Source organism: Balearica regulorum, chromosome 7 (assembly GCF_011004875.1).
Source record: "Balearica regulorum gibbericeps isolate bBalReg1 chromosome 7, bBalReg1.pri, whole genome shotgun sequence".
NCBI classification, from domain to species: domain Eukaryota; kingdom Metazoa; phylum Chordata; class Aves; order Gruiformes; family Gruidae; genus Balearica; species Balearica regulorum.
The window spans coordinates 32,292,424-32,314,702 of NC_046190.1; the positions used below are offsets into that span (position 1 = coordinate 32,292,424).

General features: G+C 36.8%; 1 protein-coding gene across 12 annotated transcripts in view; it reads right to left on the reverse strand.

Moving 5' to 3' along the window:
- CCSER2 (coiled-coil serine rich protein 2) overlaps positions 1 to 22,279 on the reverse strand; it is a 71,753-nt gene that overhangs the window by 6,353 nt on the left and 43,121 nt on the right. For 6 of the 12 annotated variants that reach the window (XM_075758784.1, XM_075758783.1, XM_075758786.1 and 3 more), the window contains 4 exons: positions 16,016 to 16,099; positions 13,976 to 14,062; positions 12,454 to 12,552; positions 3,928 to 4,012 (listed from right to left, as the gene is read on the reverse strand). In XM_075758784.1, the coding sequence (XP_075614899.1) occupies positions 3,928 to 4,012; positions 12,454 to 12,552; positions 13,976 to 14,062; positions 16,016 to 16,099 (355 nt within the window). The remainder of the gene's footprint in view (positions 1 to 3,927; positions 4,013 to 12,453; positions 12,553 to 13,975; positions 14,063 to 16,015; positions 16,100 to 22,279) is intronic. The other 6 variants (XM_075758776.1, XM_075758779.1, XM_075758775.1 and 3 more) reach the window with 1 other exon arrangement.

Below are 22,279 nucleotides of genomic sequence, written 5' to 3' on the forward strand. Positions count from 1 at the left end.
CTCATTTTCTACCTGCAGAAAACATCAAGATTTCACACCTTAGATCCATAGCATTTGGGAATACCTTCATTTTGGTTTTGGGTTTGGTTTTTTTTTCCCCTTTTAGCTAGCTATATTATACCTATATTTCAACATTGTAAAACAGGATTCCACAGTATGGAGTATGTCTTCAAATAATGATACAAAACAACCCTTTTTTTTTTTTTTTAAAAACCACCATTCACCACAGCATGGGGGGGTAGTAAAATAACTGGTAATATGGCATAGCATAATTTTTTTTCTGCACAGTCTGTATAAAAATTCCAACCTAAAGAAAGATACTGTTTTTCTCAAAGAAAAATGACTGAATATATAGCTCCATCAAGGCAGGCATTTCATCCATAAATACAGATATATGTGCAACAAAGAGACAAATATGACTATATGTAAAATTATTTGTTTGCAAATATATGCTTAGTTAGGTACAAGAGACATCTCTCTTGTAATCCAATCTGCAACCACCCAACTTGGGAGAAGGGTTCTTAAAAGACATTTCTTCATATAGCTCACATTTCTCTGAGCAAAGTCAAATACATGTAAAGGACACTAATGTAATGATTCCAGGACATTTTCAGTAATTTGTCACTCTCAACACGAGACATAGAACTTCCAAGATAATATCTGGAAGCAACTTTGTTCTGCTAACACCATTTCTCTGTATACCCTACAAAGAACCTCAACTGGTCAATAAAGATTTGGACACATTGCTTAGTGTTAAGCAACACACCCTTGCTTGTTTTTTTAAGACAGACATGAAGCAGCAAAGTATGCACACTGACTATAAATCAGATCCAGTCAGTGACTTGCTTTCTGGTGATAAAGAGCTATGTGTCACCTGCCAGAATTGCTTACATTATCTTTATTTGTAATGCTTACACACAAAAAGTCTAAATATTTTCTGCATGAAGTGCACAGTAAACAGAGATGTGAACAACTGCAATGCTTGAGTAACAAAATAGTTTTCATCTGTGTTTCTGTGGGGAGAAGCACTAGGGGCCTAGAGAAAGTGGTATAATGTTGTATTACAGCAAGAGTTCATAACTGGTTCAATTGACAACATGTATTCTAAATGCTATGTTTCTAGAGCTGCATCATTAAAGCTCCAGAATACAAATGCAAAAGTTTTAAATTGTATTGAAGAAAGTTTGTTATGTCATCAAATTATATCCTATGACTAAGAGAAAACTAAAGGAACATTACATAAGAATTGAGTTCAAGACACATATGAGAGTTACAGGAATAAAAAAAATACAATTTTGTTCATAAAATGACAAAAATCAATGTACTGATGGGAAGCCATTTATGAAATATGAAATATTGAATTGTTTCCAAGGCTGTTGAAACAACATGAAGTTAATAAATGTGAAAGTATTGAAAGTTAATTCTCATTGAAAGTGCAAAACACAGCTCCAGTTCTACAGTGTGTTAACGAAGTGCAGCGTTACGGTAAGTTCTCAGGGCGAGTTAAGCAGTAGGCATGCTGACCTTGCAACTGGTGCTAACAGAGAAGAACTGTAAGCATACAATAGTATTGTAATACTACGTAGCAGGGATATATTACTTGTCCTGCACAGCAGCAGTAAAATCTGATTGCAGTATATAAACAACTAAATATGAAGAGTTTACAGATTTATGCCCTCAATCTACAGCACTTGTAAGCGATCTATGTATCCATCAGCTATCAACAACACAGGGAAGAAACCTGCAGTATTCACAAGTGCAGACGGTGTTTTAGGTTTGGGATCCAGAAGTTAGAGAAGAAATGCTTGAATTCCATTATCTCCAGACAGAAAACACAGCAAAACAAAAACCGAGACTATTTCATGTGCCCATCACCACCTCCATATTACTGCAAAAAACACTAACGTTGACTTTAAGGCTGTTTTCCTGTTCTCAGTGGTGATGCCAAGCTCACCACTTGCCTCGAAACCCCACATTTGGCATTCTGTACTAGCTCAAAAACCAGCAGACCTAGAACTACTGAACCGAGGGAAGAGGTACTGTGGGGAAAGAAAGATGCTAGTGATAATTCCAGTAGTGTTTCTGCTTTATGGGACTCTTCACACAGTGGTAAAACATTGATTTTGCAAGAGTATCAGTAAAAGTGTCCAAGAAGCCTCCTAATTTATACTGAAATTTTTCTTCTCAGTATTTATCTTTTGATCAAACCTAAGAATTAAAGAAAAAGGCTAGGAACACTCAGTTACAGGAAACATTTTCCTAAGAAATAGGTTAAATATAGTTTAGGTTAATTAGTCAGCGCCCAGTTTTCATCTGCTTTATTTCCTTTACTAGTAATTCACAGAATTTAATGTACAAATGTATACTAAAAAAATCCAACCTGCTTTAGCCATGGAAGTTCACTATGGAATCTCTGAATAAGAAGCTGCTGCCATTAGCGGAGGAATGAGGTGGGTGCCCAAAGAACTAATCTGAGATTAGCAAAGTTTTCTTCTTCACTTAAGCAGTCAAAGTGAATGACGTGACTACAGAGGCACCCATCTGGCAGCTCAGACACCATCCACCCATTCTAACTCTGATCAGTAAGCCCCAAACCCATGACATTTATATGCTCCTCAGGTCTAAACCTGATCTTTTTAGACTCTCTGCTGACAGGACAGCAAAGTAGCCAGGCTGTACCACTGCTGGCCCTCTACCCAGAAACAGAAGATGAGATGATCAGCTTTAGGGGTTCTACGTTTGTTACACACACACACAGAGTCCCACATCAAACACCACAGGAAAATGAAGCACATCCCTCCACTCCATAAAGAAAAGCCTATGAAACAGGCTGTGCATTCCTGATGAGTTGTTTAAATGAATGTTGTCACAGAAACATCAAGAGAGTATTTGCAACAGTTTACAAAATACAAGATTTTTTTTTTTCCCTTGGAATTGAAATAAATTAGGATTATTGAAATCTGGAATATATGCAAGCTTAGTTTTCCAAGGTGTGGCTTATTCTTCAGGTGTCCATTGGCCCTGGAAATCTTATTTTGTTTCCATAATTTTACTTTTTCCTTTATTTCTTGTCCAAATACACTCTTGGGCTTTGCTAGACAGTCAAACACACTGTAATTCTCAGATTACAGTACATTTTAAAAATATAACTTCAGCTTTATGAACTAGTTATATTTCTTGGAACAATTACGTGTTTATAATGCAATACCAAAGCACAAAATAAGACTTACCATTTCTCTATGTCTACGTAAGCATACAGTTTTAAAATCAGCAATTGTCTTTTGTTTTGCAGATCCAAGCCAAGAGAACAAGTGCATCTTATATCAGCCCACATTGTAGCTAGCATATAAGGAACGTTAATAAATCATGCAAGTTTTGCAACAGCCACTTCAATGTATTAGAAGCCTTTTTACAACAAATACCGAGGGTGGATGGAAATTAGTTTCAGGGAAGCCATTCTGAAAAGTTAATAAAACTTCTCATGAGAGGCAATGAAAACAACACTTTCTCACCAACATTTTTATGTGCGTCCACAACGTATTTATGTAAATACATCCACATATGCACGCGTGCAGACTTATGAGCAAACAAAACACATAGACAAACAGGATAGTATATTACAGCCATGGAAAAAAAAGGGAAAATGCAGCAAGCAAGATTTATGTTAAGACAAGACTGGAAACAAGGGCCTACTCAGGTTTGCCTGAACAACTGCTGAAGTAAATCAGCATTTAATAACTGTTATAAAGCTATAAGTTGTAGCTGCTTATACACTGGCTGAAGGAAGCATTTTGGTTAGCCACAGACTATTGTGTATGCCTGTAAATTTGCCTGAGAAAGGAGGCTACTACGAGATGAACGGTGCGTGCAAAGGGGAAGCTTCTACTGGAACACGGTGAGGGAGATGAGTGAGAGGTACAGACTCACTCTGTCTGCGGTGCGGTGGAACAGTCCGAGGGATGCCCTGGAATGAGCCCTGCCAGGGAGAGAAGGAGGGAGCAGAATACCCACCCTGTGCAGAAAGAGAGAGGGGGAGAAGTATAATAAAAAAGAGAACAGGGAAAAAAACAAGACACCAAAAAGCCACACCATTCTTTTTCCCCAGAAAGGTATCATTATATTTCCCAGTTGTTCTACTTTGTAAAACCAAATGCTAGATGCCGCTAAAGCCCAGAGGAAAAATGACATCATGATGCCCTGAACTAGTCAGAAATTTTACAAAATACCTCCATTTTTATTCAATATATGTGCACAGATTTCTGTTAAAGATGTTTCTAAGGAAGAAGTATAGGAGCTAAGTTTTTCATGTTAAAAATACATGCTAGAAAAATCATATTTTTTACAACTTTCAAAAATGTTTTAAAGATGCCTCACCAAGCAGTAAGTTGCTTAATAATAATCTACCGGAAAACCAATTAGCTTTAATTTAGAACAAAAAGTTTCTGATGTATAGAAACAGATTTTCTAGCAAATCCTGGTGCTTTAGAGTCTACTTCATTCGTATTTTAATAGCGTTATTAAATGTGAGAAAGGAGAGGCAATATATAACTGTTTTCCTTGCACTTTGCTCTTGGAGCTTGAGCCTTCTGTTACAGGATCAGAGAACCGTGCACGTCAATGCCACGCAGCGTTTGCCTGTCAGATGTTTCAGATCACCACAGAAGTGACACATTGTGGTTGCTACATTCTCAAAACAAGAAAGTAATTTTATGCAGCCTATCATTTTCTTCATAGCCTTACCTTTAAAAGAAATCTATCCAAGCTGGAACTCCCCTCTTAAATCACATAACCTTGATTTCCTATTTCAACAAGACAGGTGTAAGTCTTTACAGTCCTTTCACCATTTAGCAGCTGAAAACTTCTCCTTTTATGAATTCTGGAATATTAGTGCTAACAGTAACGACTGCCATTGCCTCCTGGCTACCAGCAACCAGCAGGTATCAACAGCAACCAGTTGTAGCTACTCTGTCAGACAGCAGGCATAAGATATCTGAATGAACATCTATATCAATGAAAACAGGAACACAGTTTACCCCTCCTCTCTAGTTTCTCTGTTGGCATGTCTGCTGCAGATCATACTGCCAGGGCTGGACAAATGATAAAGTGTTTTATTTCCATGCTTCTTTTAAAATAATGTTAAGCGTCACATCATTTCTATATAGAAATATTTGGCTTTTAGTTATCCTAGCAGAATTTTAAACACTTCCCTGACCTTCCAGTTATCCTAGTCTAGTTCGATTTTTTCCACCACTATTCCAAGTTTCAGTACTGCTAAGATGTAACATAATAATAAATGCATTTAGGCAAGTCTTAGATTTGCTAGCCAGAACATTTTTAAATCAGAACAGGAAATAAAGAAAAAATCTGACAAGGCTTCTTTATTCTTTTTCAGAAGATGAAATAAAACAATTATTGGAACAAAATCCAAGGAAAAAGTGAAGGAAGTTCTTTAATCTGATTATCTCTAGGTACAGATGTTGATTACCTAACATATTCTTAGAGTCCTCCATCAGCAGCCATTAACGTCAACACAATTTTTAGACTGCTGCATGAAAGAACAACAGTACTAGCTTAAGTCAAGTGATATGACAAAATAACATAATATGTTGCATTAGCCAAGTAGGTATTAAATACAGAGATATTCCTGGGAATGAGATTAACCAATCAGTGATAGATGAGACATTAACAAAAGCTTTAGATTTTCACAGCGCTGTACAAAAGAACAATTCATTTTCCAGGCTTGTTCCCATTTCATCCATAAATTGTGTCAGGGTCATGGAACAACAACGACAAATTCTTTCCATTCTCTAAGTGCAACCCAGTCTCCAGAGAGTAAAAAGCACAGTATCATCAGGCACAGGTCTCACCTTGGAGACACTTGTTCAAATTGGCAATGGGCTTTTTCCAGACTACATTGAAGTTTTTAATGCATTAAATTAGGAAGGGAGGTGAAAATTTTATATCCTCTCCCTTTCTCTCTCTAAAAAGAGCGAATTAAGACAAGCCAGCTGAGCTACATAACACTTATGATACTATTGTAAAACCAAAGAAATATTTAGATGCCTTGATACATTCCAGTATTTTTTTAAGCATCCATATTAGCATTTCAAAGCACAGCACTAAGTTCTCAATAACTCTTCTTGGTATTTAATCATTACTCTGATTAGGGAAAGTAAATGAGGAAAGTGCAAGTAACTTCCTTCAGCGTTTTGCCTGCTAAGCTGAACTGCTCTCCTGGCATGGTTCAGCCCTCTTCTCCCAAATGCTGGAGAACATTCTATAATCTGAGAAGCAGAGAACTAGCTCTTCCTCTGGCCAGGAGTCTTGAGAGTTTACACTGCTCCACACAGGCAAATGCCAAATAAATGCCGGATTTCTTATTTATTAAAAAAATCATAACAAGCACTGTTTAATTGTACATCAAATAAGGTAATTAAAATTAACATAAATTGAACCAAGTAAGGACCAGGAAATACAGCACCAGGATTTATTAGATGGTTATTATGAATTACACTGATTTTACAAATTATAAAGGTTGTACCTATCTCTTAGATATAGCACATTAAGAGATAAGTATCTGCAAATAAGCTTGACTTATGACATGATGACTTTTATTAGTATTTTACAAAACTCCTGCAAATTTACAAAGCTTTCTCCTTTAAACAACAACTCATATCTATCTCCTATTAATAAAATGTGTGCTGAGGTTCCCAAGAAATCCAAAGAACAGGAAAAAAGAAACACACACTGATAAGCATGTCTCCTCAGATTATGGTACATATTCAGAACACAGAAAAAAGTGGCAGTTTCCTACTAAAAATAGGGAAGGAAAACCTGAAGTACCATTTCTTTTACGCATGATTATTAAAAAGTCTATAAAACTCATAAACAAGCAATGCTAAAATCAAAAGATGAGAACATGACTTACCTCATCTTCTATTAAAAACAAAAACAAAGCACCAAACCACATTTGATGGGATTCTTGAACCAGTCTGGGGGTTCTGAAGCCTAGTCTGATGCAAGTCTTCCCACTTGCACTTTAATGTTAGACAACAGTCAAAACAGTTCCTCCCCTCAGCTGCATGTGCATCCAGCCCCTAATCTTAAATCCTATTCTTATTTCCCAGATACTGTAATTGTGAAACAGCAAAAGCATCCCAAAAGAGAAATGATTCAGAATTTTAAACACCATCAAAACAGGAGACTCGGGAGTGAAAAAATAAGAGCAGATGAAATAAAGCAGCCTACAAACCAGAACAAAGTGATGAATGTTCTTCACAGATCCTGATGATTTGTACAATTGCTGCTGAATGCTTTATGAAGGTCTGACTAACTGCATTGGAAAACATGTTTGTTTTTTTAAAGGTTATGATGAAGATACCAAGGCCAGAGTTTTCCATTGCTATGAAGATACTTCAACCTTAGAATAAGCAATTACATGAACAAAAGCAATTGCTTCTGCCAGAAAAGGACGAGAGAAATATTTTTAAGCTATTGTTGCACAATAATTTTAGGCCAACAGCCAAATACTCCAGCTCTTTGCCCAAAGATACACCGATATCCAAAGCTGTTACTGCTTTAAAAAGTCTTTTCTGCTGCAGAAACAGAAATACAGGGAAGATCCATTTTTATCCATACTGCTGAAGTCTTGGAACAGTTCCAAGAAGTGACTTTTGCTGTGTCTCACCTAGCATTGCCAGTTGTCTCATACAAACTCAGAGCTCCACGTCATGAACAAACCTAGAATGACATACTTCAGATATCAATGCAAACAAAATGTTTTTGCAGTCTCCTCTTGCTAGCCTAGCACCCAGAAAGAGATTATGAATGAGCAATTCTGATGTGCAGTAGTCTTTTTGAAATTACTCACGCCAAAAAATAGAAACCAGTCTTATGTGCTGCTTTATACTAAACCAACAAGAATTGCTTGTGAAAGGTTTAAAGGACCTCTCTTCCGTGCATGTGGCTACATGTTATGCACTGTTACTGTACCAGAGCAAGAAACATGCACAACTCAACTATCTAGACTGTTCTTCCTCACCAAGAATGTACATTATAATGGATCAGCAACTGAACAGCAGAGTACTGGACAGCAAGACAAACCTCGGCTGAATGCGAAGATAAACACTAATATAGCGACTAAGCTTCAAAACCTGGAAGTTTTAGATTCACAGTTGCAGAGTCAAAGCGTATAGAAACTTTAAGGCTAAGGTGGAAGGACATACTCGAAGACAACAGTACACAAAGACAGCCGAAGTATTATGAACGTTCATCAAAACAATTGACATGAAAAGCTTTGGAATGTCAAACTGGAACAATACTCAAATGGAAGGCAGAGAATATATCCCAGCGCAGAGATAGAGAAGAGATGTAGCAGATAACCAGAATATGCACGCTTCCAGGCAAAATTAGTTGCTTGTTGTCATTTTACCAGACACAAGCATGAATTTGTACATACATTTAGGAAGCAAAACTTATTCTCATCACCATATGCTATTCCGAGACCAAGGAGAAAAATCAGCTTTTACTGTCCACTATCTACTGCTGCAGGGCATGAAGAGCACCCATGAACTAGGAGGAGTTGTGTTATGCTTAAGGAACTGGACCTCAGGCCAGAATCCTTTACAGACATCTTCATCCATATGCAGGTTTTGTAGTTTGCTTGTCTTTTACTTCTCAGCATCTGCAAACAACCTTTCCAGTTTGAGAAGCCAAATAATTTGTCAACATGAACTTGACATGTAACCCCTTTACCCTCAAAATCTTTAAAAAAAGTCAGTATTTAGTATTATAGAAACAACGTTGCAAAGCCTGTGAGACAATTGTGGTAATGGACACTCGCATTTTTCTTCCTTGTAAGCTTTGTCCACCAACATTAATTTCTTCAGGTAACTTTATGTTCAATATCTTCTTCCAGGTTTTGGTTTTCTGGTGTTCTTGTTTGGGTTTTTTCCCATGCTAGTTAAATGATAAGCGTAAATTAACTGGAAGTGAATTCAGTGTAACAGAGCTAAGAGAAAACCTTTCAGAAACATCATGGTCTACCTCATCAGTGAATACTTGTACAAGCTTTTATCCTGAGGATGGCTAACCAAAAATAATCTTTCTCTCCAAGTTATCATCTATACAAACAGTCAGAAATGACATAATGTAGTTTTGAGCACACTGTCAGGACACTGGTTACAAGAAACACCATGTAGCAGACACAGTGGCTTGGCAATAGGTTAATTCCTAATATGCTCAATTTTCAAAACATTTATTTTCAGCCACTAGGTTTTATTACATGGAGTACTAAGTTCCAATGATTAACCTAAAGTTACATAGCTTCCATTTATGTACATATTTACCTTTAAATAGAAAAAAACCCCTAAAAGTACTTTCAAAAAACTATGTGGTCCCTACAGAGAATAACGCCAGACAAGTTTATAACAACATCAGGATGGGGCATTTTCTAGAAATAGCTAGTAATAAAGGATGAGCAGACAGAGAACATGACTTTTTAGAAAGAGTATGTTTAATGACATTCACTTGCCTATTTACTGGGAGAACCATGAAGTGATCACAAATACTAGCTATTTCAAGTGGACAGAAGAACTGCAATAAATTAGTGCAATTCATATGGTCTTAAATTCCTAACTGAACTCTTCTAATAACCAATTTCCACTCCCACTATTTCCTCGTTTATTCTAGCATCTATTCTTTACGAAACACCGCATTAACTACGTTTGTTAAGCACATTTCTGGAAGCATTTAAAGTATTTCTTGGAACAGTAATATACTGTGTGTTCCTAGACTGTTATTTGTGCTTCAGGAATCAACACATAGTATCAGTTCTGCCAGAATCTGTAAACTGTGAGAATAATCTTGAAGGTTATGATAAACTAACTAAAGTAACTTCCTGATATTCACCATCATTTAAAGTAACTGACAGGTCAACACTTCGAGGAAAAAAATGAAATAGCTAAATATTCATCAGCTGGAACAACTATTAACAAGCTTAAAGAAGCAAAAAAACTTATACGCCTCAAAGGAGATGGACTCTCATTCCCAAGATTTCAATTATAATTTTTTTTTCTTTTAAAATGTAGTCTATATAAAAAATTAATAATTTCATAAACATTAACTATATTTCATGGTTCATACAACATTTAGGACTAAAATCTGATTTCACGTAGCCTGCGCTCTCAGACCATTATATTAAACTGAACAGGAATGTTGTTAAAGAAAAATAATTATTGTTTTTGAGAGGTTTTTTTAGTGAGAATACATTTTACTGAAGTGTCCCCTGCTGTTTCTGTTTATCCTACTCTTGCATCAAGAAAATAGAGTCAATTATCTCCCCTTTCTATTGCAAGTGACATTTTATGTCATTGGGTTCCAGATCAACATTGATTTCATGCCAAGGCCTTTTCTACATTTATACTTCTATTAAGCCACGCGAGGAAGCATACAAATGCATGTTAGCAGAGGAACTATTAAACATGAAAGTTGAGGTCTGATCAAAAGAACTGGAACTCGCCTACAACAGCAAGACTATCCTCCCCCTTTAAGAAATCCCACAATCAGGAGCTCATATCAATCTCTGTTTGCTTATGGAAAGCCTCCATATAACTTACAGATAATGCAAAGGAGAAGGCATTAAAAAAAAAACATTCTGCACAAAACTTTTCAGCTATCATTTACAAATAAAAGTTCCTGAAAAAACATGCATTTTGAAAATTTGTCAGTATTTAATGAATTTTCCTAATTCCTTATCAATTTTTATGAAAAACTTTAGATGTAAAGATAAAAATACTGAGAAGTTTATAATGCACATCTAATGAGCCTAAGCCTACACATATGTATGTGTATCATATACATACACATATACATATATCCACACACATACACACACCCAACCCTGAATGCAGAAGTCCTTTTTTCTTTTTTCTATTTTTAGAATTATATTATCCTTTAACCTGAATTTCCTCATGATAAAAAAAGTGTCTTTTTGAACAAAACTACTGAATAATTTAGGAGAAATATACTTCCACCTGACCAAACCAGACAATTGGGCTAAATGACTACTTTTACCTGAGATATCAACTGGCATTCCCATCTTCTCCAATATCTTTGTCTTATCAATTAATACCACCAGTCGCTCAAAATAAAGCTTCTGTAGTTAGCAACTAACTTTGACAGCTACTAATCTGTTTCTGAGTTTACAAGGAAAATGATAGGAAAAAAAAGGAACACGGAAACAACAATAGCCACTAACCTAGTAATAGTATCAATACAGAAACACATCAAATGAACATCACAGATAGGAAATTAAAACTTGGGAAAAAGAAACAATACAAGAGCTCAAAATCTCCAACATAAAGAGAAATAAATGGGATAAAGACATTAAACACACTTTCTGGGACAGAGATGTTGGAGCAAACTAAAAACTACATGAGGTTATGATCTTTTTATATTGGGTTCTTATCAGACAGCAGACAATTGGAAAGCCTCGACAGGACAGTGCTGTTTGCTAGCAACTGGTGAACATACAGTATGGTGGTATTTCTATTCTAGCACTATATATTTAAAAGAATAATTTTAGAAGGTGAGCAGGTGTGATTTATCTTTATTACAATCTTACATCAAGTAACTCAAGGCAGGGTAAAAACAAAGAAACAAAAATTCTAACCCATTTTTAACCTTTTAAAGAAATCTCTTAGGATTCTCTAGCTACAGCAGTAGCTTCAAAGACTAATTGCTGGTGACTGACAAAAGCCTTGTTTATCATTCAAAGGTAATTCCTTGTTATTATATAATATCAAAAGTGTTGTCCCTCCCCCAGCATTCTGTTAGTGTTTCATGAAGAATGTAAGTTTTATATAACAGAAGCAAATATGATCCATGCAACAACGTATGGGAATGAAGATGCCCTTTGTCAAAGTGATTTTTCACCCAATAATTTTTTGAATGAGTCCCGTTCTTAAAATAAATCATAAAAATAAAAATAAATATTTTTTTAATAAAAAAAGATTAACTTTGGTATTAACAATTGTGGACTGAAACTTTAGAATAGACTGCTGCTTTTCCTCAACAAATGTGAGAACATTAACAATGAAACTTTAACCAGAAAAAAACAGATACCTATGACTTTAAAGTCAGGATACAGGAAAATATCTTATGTGTAATTACATATATAGCTTGGACTCACTGTAACTTAAACAGTGCAAAGGGTGATTATTTTAAGAGGAGACTTATAAAGTTTAAATACTTATTTTAAAAGAAATGTTTGTAATAAATGTTTAAACAAAAGGGTTGCAAAAGAATGTGAGGGATGCAGAGCAGGAAGGATACCACTCTCGTACAGCACAGAATCTCTTAAACAAGGCCAACTTGTGTGACGGCAAAAGTAGTAGAACTAGGGAATGAAATGCAGAAAGTCATAACTGAGAAGGAATGGCACATTTTACTCACAGAACTCCTCCTCCAGGAGGTTTGCGTAAATTTATCAGCATACGCACACGTCGCCCCTGTAGGTTTTTGACTGTCTTTCTGGCAGTTACATCTAGTAGCCTTAATCACCCCCAAAAAGAGAAAAAGAAAGGAGAATTTGTTAGAAAATAATTAACTAAGCATCTTGAAAAGCACAGTCAAGGCCCAACGTTCAAATATCATGCACTGCTTGACGGTATAGCACAATACAATTAAGCTGTAGAAAACAGTATTTACAGTGCTGCACAACTGCTTCTTTTCCCAAAGTATGTTTAGAAACAATCTAGAATACATGTTGACTTTTGGAAAAGGTTTTTGATTCACTTAAATTTCTGAAGCACCACATTCTTTAAGTCACCTTTCAATAATTATGAATACAAATTTTATCCATCTTTATGGTAGAGTTCCTCAGCTGCAACAAAGTTTACAGTTACTACAATAATTAGGTATATGACCTAGCAGGGAAGGAGATATTTCCTTGAGGAAATCTTTGAAAGCAGAACAATAGGCTGTCTTGGTTTCAGCTGGGATGGAGTTAATTTTCTTCCTAGTAGCAGGTATAGTGTTGCGTTTTGGATTCAGGATGAGAATAATGTTGATAACACAGTGATGTTTCAGTTCTTCCTGGGCAATGTTTACACCAAGTCAAGGACTTTTCAGCTTCTCATACTGCCCCACCAGCAAGGAGGTGGGGGGTGCACAAGAGGCTGGGAAGAGACACAGCCAGGACAGCTGAGTCCAACTGGCCAAAGGGATATTCCATCCCACATGATGTCATGCTCAGTATATAACTGGAGGGAAGCTGGTCAGAGGTTTAGACCACGGCTCAGGAACTAGCTGGGCATTAGTGGTCTGCAGGTGGCGAGTAATTGTGCTGTGCATCACTTGTTTTGTATATTCTTTTATCATCATTATTATTATTTTCCTTTTCTGTCCTATTAAACTGTCTTTATCTCAACCCACATGTTTTACTCCCCCCCTCCCCAACTCCCTTCCCCATCCCACTGAGGGAGGCAGGCAGTGAACAAACAGCTATGTGGTTGTTTTAACTGCTGGGCAGGTGAAACCATAACACACGCCCAATACTTGTTAATTTTTGAGATACTTTATGCTTAAAGTGCCTTATCTTTGCTCATTGTTATTTCTGAACAGCTTCTAGAATTATGTTCAAAGTGTTCATTTTGGAAATGAAAAATATTTTAACAATTGTATAAACATCCTTGCTTAGTGCCACACATACACATCATGACTGGCCTACAGAATTAAAGATCCCAGGTGTACAGCTGCAAACACTAGAACATGTAGAATCAGTCTGCTAACTGAACCTTTACAGACTCATGAATCAGGTGGGTCTAGACACAACCCAAATCTACCTTTGTTATAATCAAAGTGTAGGAAAAAAATGAGACGTCCAGCTCTTAAAGCCTTCACAAGAACTACCTATTGAAGTTACTCTCTGCAGTGCACACTTGGGATTTTATGAAACATTTAGCATTATACTTACAAGTTTATGCTCTAATTGATTGATTGTTTCATCCTTTTTCTTCAGTTGATCTTTAAGCTGCCTGATCTCATTCAGCAGATCGTCCATCTGCAATAGAATAGTGGGCAATAAGAGGTTTTCCGTAAAGGCTACGCAATCTAAATCATAGAATCATAGAATGGTTTGGGTTGGAAGGGACCCTAAAGATCACCTAGTTCCAACCCCCCTGCTGTGGGCAGGGACACCCTCCACTAAATCCACACGTCTACAAGGCACATTACATCAGATGTCCACGGAGGACTGGCAGTAATAATAGCACGTTTTCCTCCTCTTATCAGCACGGTAAGATGGGCTGTAGGCATATAACATAAAGAGCGCAAAAACTTGACTAGAAGTCTCTTAAAGAGACAGAGTTGAGCTGATCCACTAAATTTTCAGGGTACCTAAGTAAATCGGCTGCATTTTTGATGCAGTAATTCAACCGCTGTATAAGCAACTGACGTCATGTAGATGAACATCCTTAGCCATCAAATACTGCCTATAGTCCTCTTCATCCAACCACAAAAAATAGTGAAGCCTAAAGGTTAAGTGCACTGCTATTTAAAAATTATTAACTAAAGTGACAGAAATAAGAAAAAATAAATTTAGATATAAGAATAATTTTACACATAAGCACAACTGTTTACAGAATGCAAACCACACAACTGAATTGAATACATCCTACTAAGAACTGAAGACTTAAAATAATTATGCAAAGTTCAGAGACTAAAAAAATTAGTAAATATGCAAGAGTGAACTTATTTTTAAAAATGATTTTTCATCACAAGGTAATTTTAACGTATTTTATAACTATGCCATTATACCTAGGACATAAATTAAGGGGCATACTTCCATTAGTAGCATACATGTACTATTTCAGTTTCACTGAAGATGTTACTAGTTACTGCTTTAGGACAATACCCAGACTGATAGGTTGTGCAATTTTTCAAACCATATGCCAGTATCAATTAAAAAACAACAATTCAAGTTGTCAGTTAAACCTAGCACTTTTTTGTTATGAAGTTAAAAAGCAATACTTTTTCCTCTAGGAATTAAGACTAAGATTCTACAATTTTGAGGGAGGTGACCATAGGAGGACAAGCACAACAAATACATTAGACAAAGAGAAAAGAAGGCCTAAATGTTAACAAAGGAGAAACTAAGGTTGTTAAAGGATGATGCACATGGATCTACAGCTTTGGCAAACCTCTTAAACCCTGAAACCAGGATTTGGACAGACAACCTTCAAACAGGAATAAGACCGTAATTGCTCTTCCCTTAAGAAGTATTTCTAATTTCATTGTATCTTCAGCAAGTATTGTTCCCCTCTCATAAGCGCAGGATCTTTCTATACTGATCTTACAGTAAGAGCCTAAAGCAATGCTATAAAAGCTTACCACTGTAGAAAGCACAACTTTACAAGTCTGTGATCATAAAAGATGATCCTTTATGGAATATCCATTGTGACTGCTTCTTCCATTAATACCCATTCTAAACCAATAAACACAGCTTTGACTTTGTGGGGTTCACGCTGGTTGTAAGTTATGTCTGCAATACCTGCATTATCTCAGGGAAAACTTACTTTAGATAAAAGATTTTAAACTGAAGTCAACAATAAATGTAATGAAACAGAGCAAATAATTGAGTAAGTATGGTACAATTACACTTCAAAGCAAAAATTGTCTTTTCAAATTTTAACACTTATCAAGTAAGCAGAAAGTTTTTTTAAAGAAGTTACACTACAGCTGTTAATTCCCACATGACTGCTACAAATACCAAAAGGCAAACATCTTAATTATTTAAACCATGCTAACATTTGTAAGAATGTATTTTAAAAGGTCAAACAAACCCTTCCATTTTAACAAAACTGAAAAGATGAAGATATAAACATTTGCTAGATTTGCGTTTAAATACATGAAAGAAGCAAGAACTACTTCACAATGACACAGAAGTTTTCTGTTTGTGTTTTTTTAAACACAAATAGGTTTGCACCTCTCATTCTGTAAAGTCAGCATCATTTACCTTAAAAGTTGACTCAGGTTCTTGTGGTTCTGGACTTGATGGGACTGAGAGCAGGATGTCCTGGAGTGACACGTTTTCATCATTCTATCAGAGAACAAAAACCAAGAACAAAAGAGTTCAAACTACTTGCTGAAACGACTCTCTTGCAAACTTGCTTTCAAGGATGGAGTCACAGCACCTCTCTGTGGAACCTGTTACAATGTTTGATCTCTCTTACTGTGAATTTTCTTTTTTTTTTTCCCTCCTGAGAGTAAAGCCTCCCTTGCTGCAGCATGTGTACAGTGTCCAAACAGGGCCATGAACAGTCTCCCTCTCCTCACAAAGCTGAGGAACAGCTGCAACTATGTCAGAGTGTGTTGATTTTGCACAAAGATCTGGTAAAAATTGGCCATTGTGTTCAAACATGTTGTATCACAAAGGAATAGTGATGCTCTGCAATTTTAAAAGCTTTGTTTCCTTCAGTATCCATTCAAATAATATGGCTGAGCAATATCAAAATATACAGCCAAAATATTTCAGCTAGGAATTCTTAACTAAAAAAAGCAACATTTGCTACTGGGCAGACAAATACAAAATTAATTCACAGTCATCAGAACTAAATATCAATTATAAAAACTGAAACTACACAAAAGTATTCTTTCCTCCCACGACAATCATGAATTCTGAAATTAAGCACAAGAAGCAGAAACAAATAACCAAAGACGCCAAAAGATGATTGCCTGGGTATATCCTGAAGCACTTACACTCTCGTGACACAAACTCCCACAACCATTACGTGCAGTACTTTAAGCCTGTGGCGCTGAACCCCGAAAAGCTTCAGTTCGATTACAGAATCAAGTCTCAGACCGAACAACTGACTGTGCATTCTCATGGTAAGTCCTCAGCTTTGTACCGTGACGTTGTGTCCAATCTCAGTGTGACACAAACTTACAGTACAATTACAATACAGTTATTTTATGTCCGTAGAAGACCACAACCTATATTCCCTTGCTGTAAAAAGATTCCCCTCTTTTCTATCTCTTCCATCTGCTACCTTCCTAAAAAGAAAAAAAAAAAAAAAAAAGAATCTTCTACCTTACAGAAGGTAGAAGGGTTCTTAGGAGGGGACTTTCTTTACCCAATGACCTCACCACCTAAGATTGCATTTGTAGAATGTAAGAGCAGCACATCTCAAAACCTGTCGGAAACTGCTATAAGGCTGAGACAGCAACTGCCCAAAACCACAAGAATCAAACTGCAGCTGAAATGCTGAAGATCAATGAAGGGAAAAACCCCACAACAGACCTACCTATGTTCTTTATGTCTATGAGGTATCTTTTTTGGTTTTAAACCAGAAGAAATACTTCTTATATGTTTTTAACTAAACTGCAGAGAAACATCAAGGAGATTGTCCAGATACAATAAAGCAAAAGATTAAAATTAATTTTTAACAATTTAATTTTTAGTTTTTCCTATAGTTACTGATTACTTGCAGCCAAAATATAAACAACCATCACCAGACTTAAAGATAATCCTAAGAATTTCATACAGTTCCAAATTGCATTTACTGTACTATAGACAGTTAAATTTAATTTCCACGCCCTAGACGTAATTTTATCTCTTGCAGTTTTTTGGTGTTCTGTTGTTTGCTTGGGGCTTTTGGGTTTTTTGGGGAATTTAGGGGGTTTTTTGGGTGTTTTTTTTGGTTTTTTTTAAACTCTTAGCTTTTTTTTTTTTTTAAGTGACTATTACTTGTCCAACACACAGTTGTATTCAGTACACAAGTAGTTGCTTGTCCCTTCTGGGCAGATCTCCAGCAAGTGACAGGCTGATGAAGCAGCAGTTTACAGTCTATGTTATGAACAAGTTCTAATACAATATTAGATAAATATTTGAAAAAATATTTCAAATATTTGTTCATACTTTGTTCAATATATGAACAAGTTCTAATACAATATTAGATAAATATTTGAAAAAAAAATTGAAATATTTTGCACAATAATATAATAAAAACAAACATTACTCAATCCCAAACATTTCTAAAATGCTAGAGGAAAGGAGCAGCAATTATCGATTTCATCAACATTTATTATTTTAAACAACAATTCAAACAGATACACACACTCAGGAGACAAGGTACATCAAACAGTCAGTGTTATAATTGTAAAGGGGTAATCACGGGAATGGAAAAACACAAAACAAGACAAACTATTTCACACAAAAGTATCTTGCATGACTTTTAAAAGCTCTATCACCAATACCGCTGGTATATCTTTTATTTTCCATTGAAATGCATAAGTGGAGTCATAAATCATTCTACAACAGCAGATTATGACCTAATTGCAAAGAAAATTAGTATGTCATATATTCTCTGGCAATTTCAATCAAGTACTCCAGCCCTATGCCATACTTGACTACCATTCACTAGCAATGCGAGAACTAAGTTAATTTGCACCAATTCCCTTACCACTGCCTTAGTTATCTTAATACATATAATGAACACCGTGCAACTGAAAAAAGTAAGTTCTAACACTATCAGTGGGAACTTAAACATCCCATTGTGAACATCCGCTAAGATTAGTCTATGAAACTTTTCTTGTTCTGCTTTTTCTTTCTTGTTCATCATGTTGCTAAAATGAGATGGGGGAAGGAGAAAAATCAGCAGAATAAGGCTATCCATGTCCAAAACCAAAGAGATTAGAATTAGCAAAAAGACAATAAAATTAGCAAAACAAATGGTACTCGTTATACGCACATGCTGATTTTGGTAGCCTAGAAATTGTATGCTAAGATATCATCAAATTCCAGAAACTTGGAGACAACACATAGTTTTAACCTTTACGTAAAATTACTATCAACTTTATAAAGCTTATCATCGTATTGCAATAGGCAATAGAAAAAGCTGCTAGCTCTTGCGCTTTACCTGACCAACATCTTTACAATATTAGAACACATTATTATGATATAATCATGTCTTTAGAGCAGTTGGACTAGTCCCATTTGTGCCAAATGTAAAAGATGTTTACAAAACCAGTAACTCTGGTGTGTTGGGTTTGCGTGGCAAGGTTTTGGTAGTGGGGGGGCTACAGGGGTGGCTTCTGTGAGAAGCTGCTAGAAGCTTCCCCTGTGTCTGACAGAGCCAATGCCAGACGGCTCCAAGACGGACCCGCCGCTGGCCAAGGCCAAGCCAATCAGCGCCTCTGGGATAACATATTTAAGAAGGAAAAAAAACAGTTAGGGACAGCTTTTGCAGCCGGAGAGAGGAGTGAGAAGATGTAAGAACATCTGCAGACACCAAGGTCAGTGCAGAAGGAGGGGCAGGAGGTGCTCCAGGCGCCGGAACAAGATTCCCCCTGCAGCCCGTGGTGAAGACCATGGTGAAGCAGGCTGTCCCCCTGCAGCCCATGGAGGGAGGATGAGGGGGTGTAGAGATTCCACCTGCAGCCCGTGGAGGACCCCACGCCGGAGCAGGTGGAGGCACCTGAAGAGGCTGTGGCCCGTGGGAAGCCCGCACTGGAGCAAGCTCCTGGCAGGACCTGTGGATCCGTGGAGAGAGGAGCCCGTGCCAGAGCAGGTTTGCTGGCAGGACTTGTGACCCCGTGGGGATCCCACACTGGAGCAGTTTGCTCCTGAAGGTCTGCACCCCATGGAAGAGACCACGCTGGAGCAGTTTGTGAAGGACTGCAGCCAGTGGGAGAGACTCACGCTGGAGAAGTTCATGGAGGACTGTCTCCCATGAGAGGGACCCCACGCTGGAGCACGGGAACGATGAGAGGAGTCCTCTCCCTGAGGATGCAGAAGCAGCAGAAACACCGCGTGATGAACTGACCGTAACCCCCACTCCCCGTCCCCCTGTGCCGCTGGGAAGGGGGACAGATGTTGAAGCTGGGAGTGAAGTTGAGCCCGGGAAGATGGGAGGGGTGGGGGGAGGTGTTTTAAGATTTGGTTTTATTTCTCATTCCTCTACTCTGTTTTGCCTAGTAATGAATTAGATGAATTCCCTCTCTCAGTTCAGTCTGTTTTGCTCGTGACGATAATTGGTGAATGATCTCTCCCTGTCCTTATCTCAACCCATAAGCTTTTCGTTGTACTTTTCCTCCCCTGTCTAGAGAAGGGGGGGAGTGACAGAGCGGCTCTGGTGGGCACCTGGCCCTCAGCCAGGGTCAACCCACCACATCCGGATAGTTTGTTAGCCATATCAAAAACAAATGCTTATCAAATGCATTGAAAAGTAAGTTCTACTTGGAAACATAAGCACCAACAAAACATTTCACTGATTTCCTTAGCAGAGGATTACTTTTGAAAAACAGCAGCATTAGAAGTTTGTGTTTGCTCCTATTGCCTCAGCAGTAACATGGTTCTCATTTTATGTGCCTTTATTTTAAAAGGAAAAAATACAACCAAAAGAAAAATCAAGCTCTTTGACTGAATACACCATAATAGTTCCTGGAATATATTTCAACATTATTAACATGTGCTTTCTATACAGCATACAGATAGTGCAGCTGTTCTCACTGGCTACCCTTGCCATTTTCCCTTTTCCCCTTACTTTCTTTGGGTGATATTACTTGCAGGCTTTAGTTAAAACAACAAGTAAAATAAAGAAAAACTATAGAACTTCTAGAAAAATAGAAGAAATGAGATAAAGGATATTCTCTCTCAGAAGAAGTCTCCCATATTGCCTTAGAGGACGATACAAAGCTTAAAACTTAAACACAACTGTTGTTTTCATTATACTCACATATCTTAAGTTCTTCTATGATAAAAATCAACCTATTAGAAGCAAATGCATTTTCAGCAATTATCTTCTGGTTCTCTAACAGTATAAGCTGCCTTTTAACCCATAGGATTTTGAAAGAATATACTTCTAATAGCATACTAGTAATTTCATCTTGAGTATTCTTTCAACATTCCAGCATCTACAGTTAATGAAGTTGAAAAATGCTAAACAAACATTTCTAAAGTTTACCAAGGTTTATTAGAGTTTTACCAAGATCTAGCCTTTGATTCTCAATTCCAAGTTTTCTTTGCTACAAATCACTCATTTAAATAAACTCTTTTGCTAACAGCATTTGTATAAAGACACAAATAGAAAATTCATTAAGTGTCCATCAAGTAGAGGGTGCTATTTACCTGCTGACTGCTTGGCATTTTGAGCGTAGTTTCATTCAAATATCACTACAAATGAGTGTCATACAGTTTTCATTGCCCACTGTCAAATGCTGTTATAATGATGGTCCAAGAGCTAACCAACTGTTTAAACTTTAAATTCGCTAATTTTATTTGCTATTGTTTGTTAGTTTCTTTGGTTCTTTTTCTTTCAAGCACATTTAAGTCACTGAGGTGAACTATTTTGTGGCTAAGAAAAAAAAGTAACAGTTCTAGGTGCAATTTATACAATTTAAGACATGACACAAACCTTTGTATTTCATTAATTAGATCTGTTTCTTACTTGCCTTCAGGCTTCTTACAACAAAGATAGGTATCTCTTACAGGTCTCACCAGATGTGAAAAGAATGGAACATAATGAACACATACTTCAAAAGTACAGAAGTGACTTACTAATTTAAAACCTCAGCAAAAATATATCGGTGCATTTAACAATTTTGCACTACAGACCATTTTTTCATTTGTACCTCCTTCCTACAAACGGGCTAGTCATATCTGATCAGTTACAATGCAGATTTATGCTTGAAAAATAGAATTTCTTTTCCATTCATGAAAGTTAACTTGAAAAGAAACTTTTTTTGTAAAAAACTTGCCTCCCCTAGAAAAAAAGCCTTCACAGATCTCACAGTTCTGTGAACTGCTTCATGTTTTAGTCCCTCTTAAAATATCAGTAAGGGCTTATCTGAGATAAGACAGAGTGGTTGTGAATCATTGCTGCCACTGTTGAGAGGAAGTTACTGCAGAGAACGGTCAATCCTTGCCTAGATCAAAGGTTCCAGAGCATCAGAAACAGTGAAATTCTTATTTAAATACTGATGTTCTAACACATTAGCTCTGTAGCCTCAACCTAGAGCAGCAAGTTTAAGAAAACTGAGGAGGAGGAGGAAGGAAGAAATTTTTAAGATCAGAAGACTTATTTACTATTAAGCATGCAAATGAAGTACCTTAGTCAATGTTTAAGAGGCATAACATTTAGATGTCAATTATTACTAGACTTCCAATGCATTTCCTTCTCACAATACGAAGTCAGTGCTCCAGTTAAGCATTAAGTGAGAACATTCACCACTAGTTCAACATCTCCCTGGAAATAATTACAACTGCATTCAGTGCAAGAAG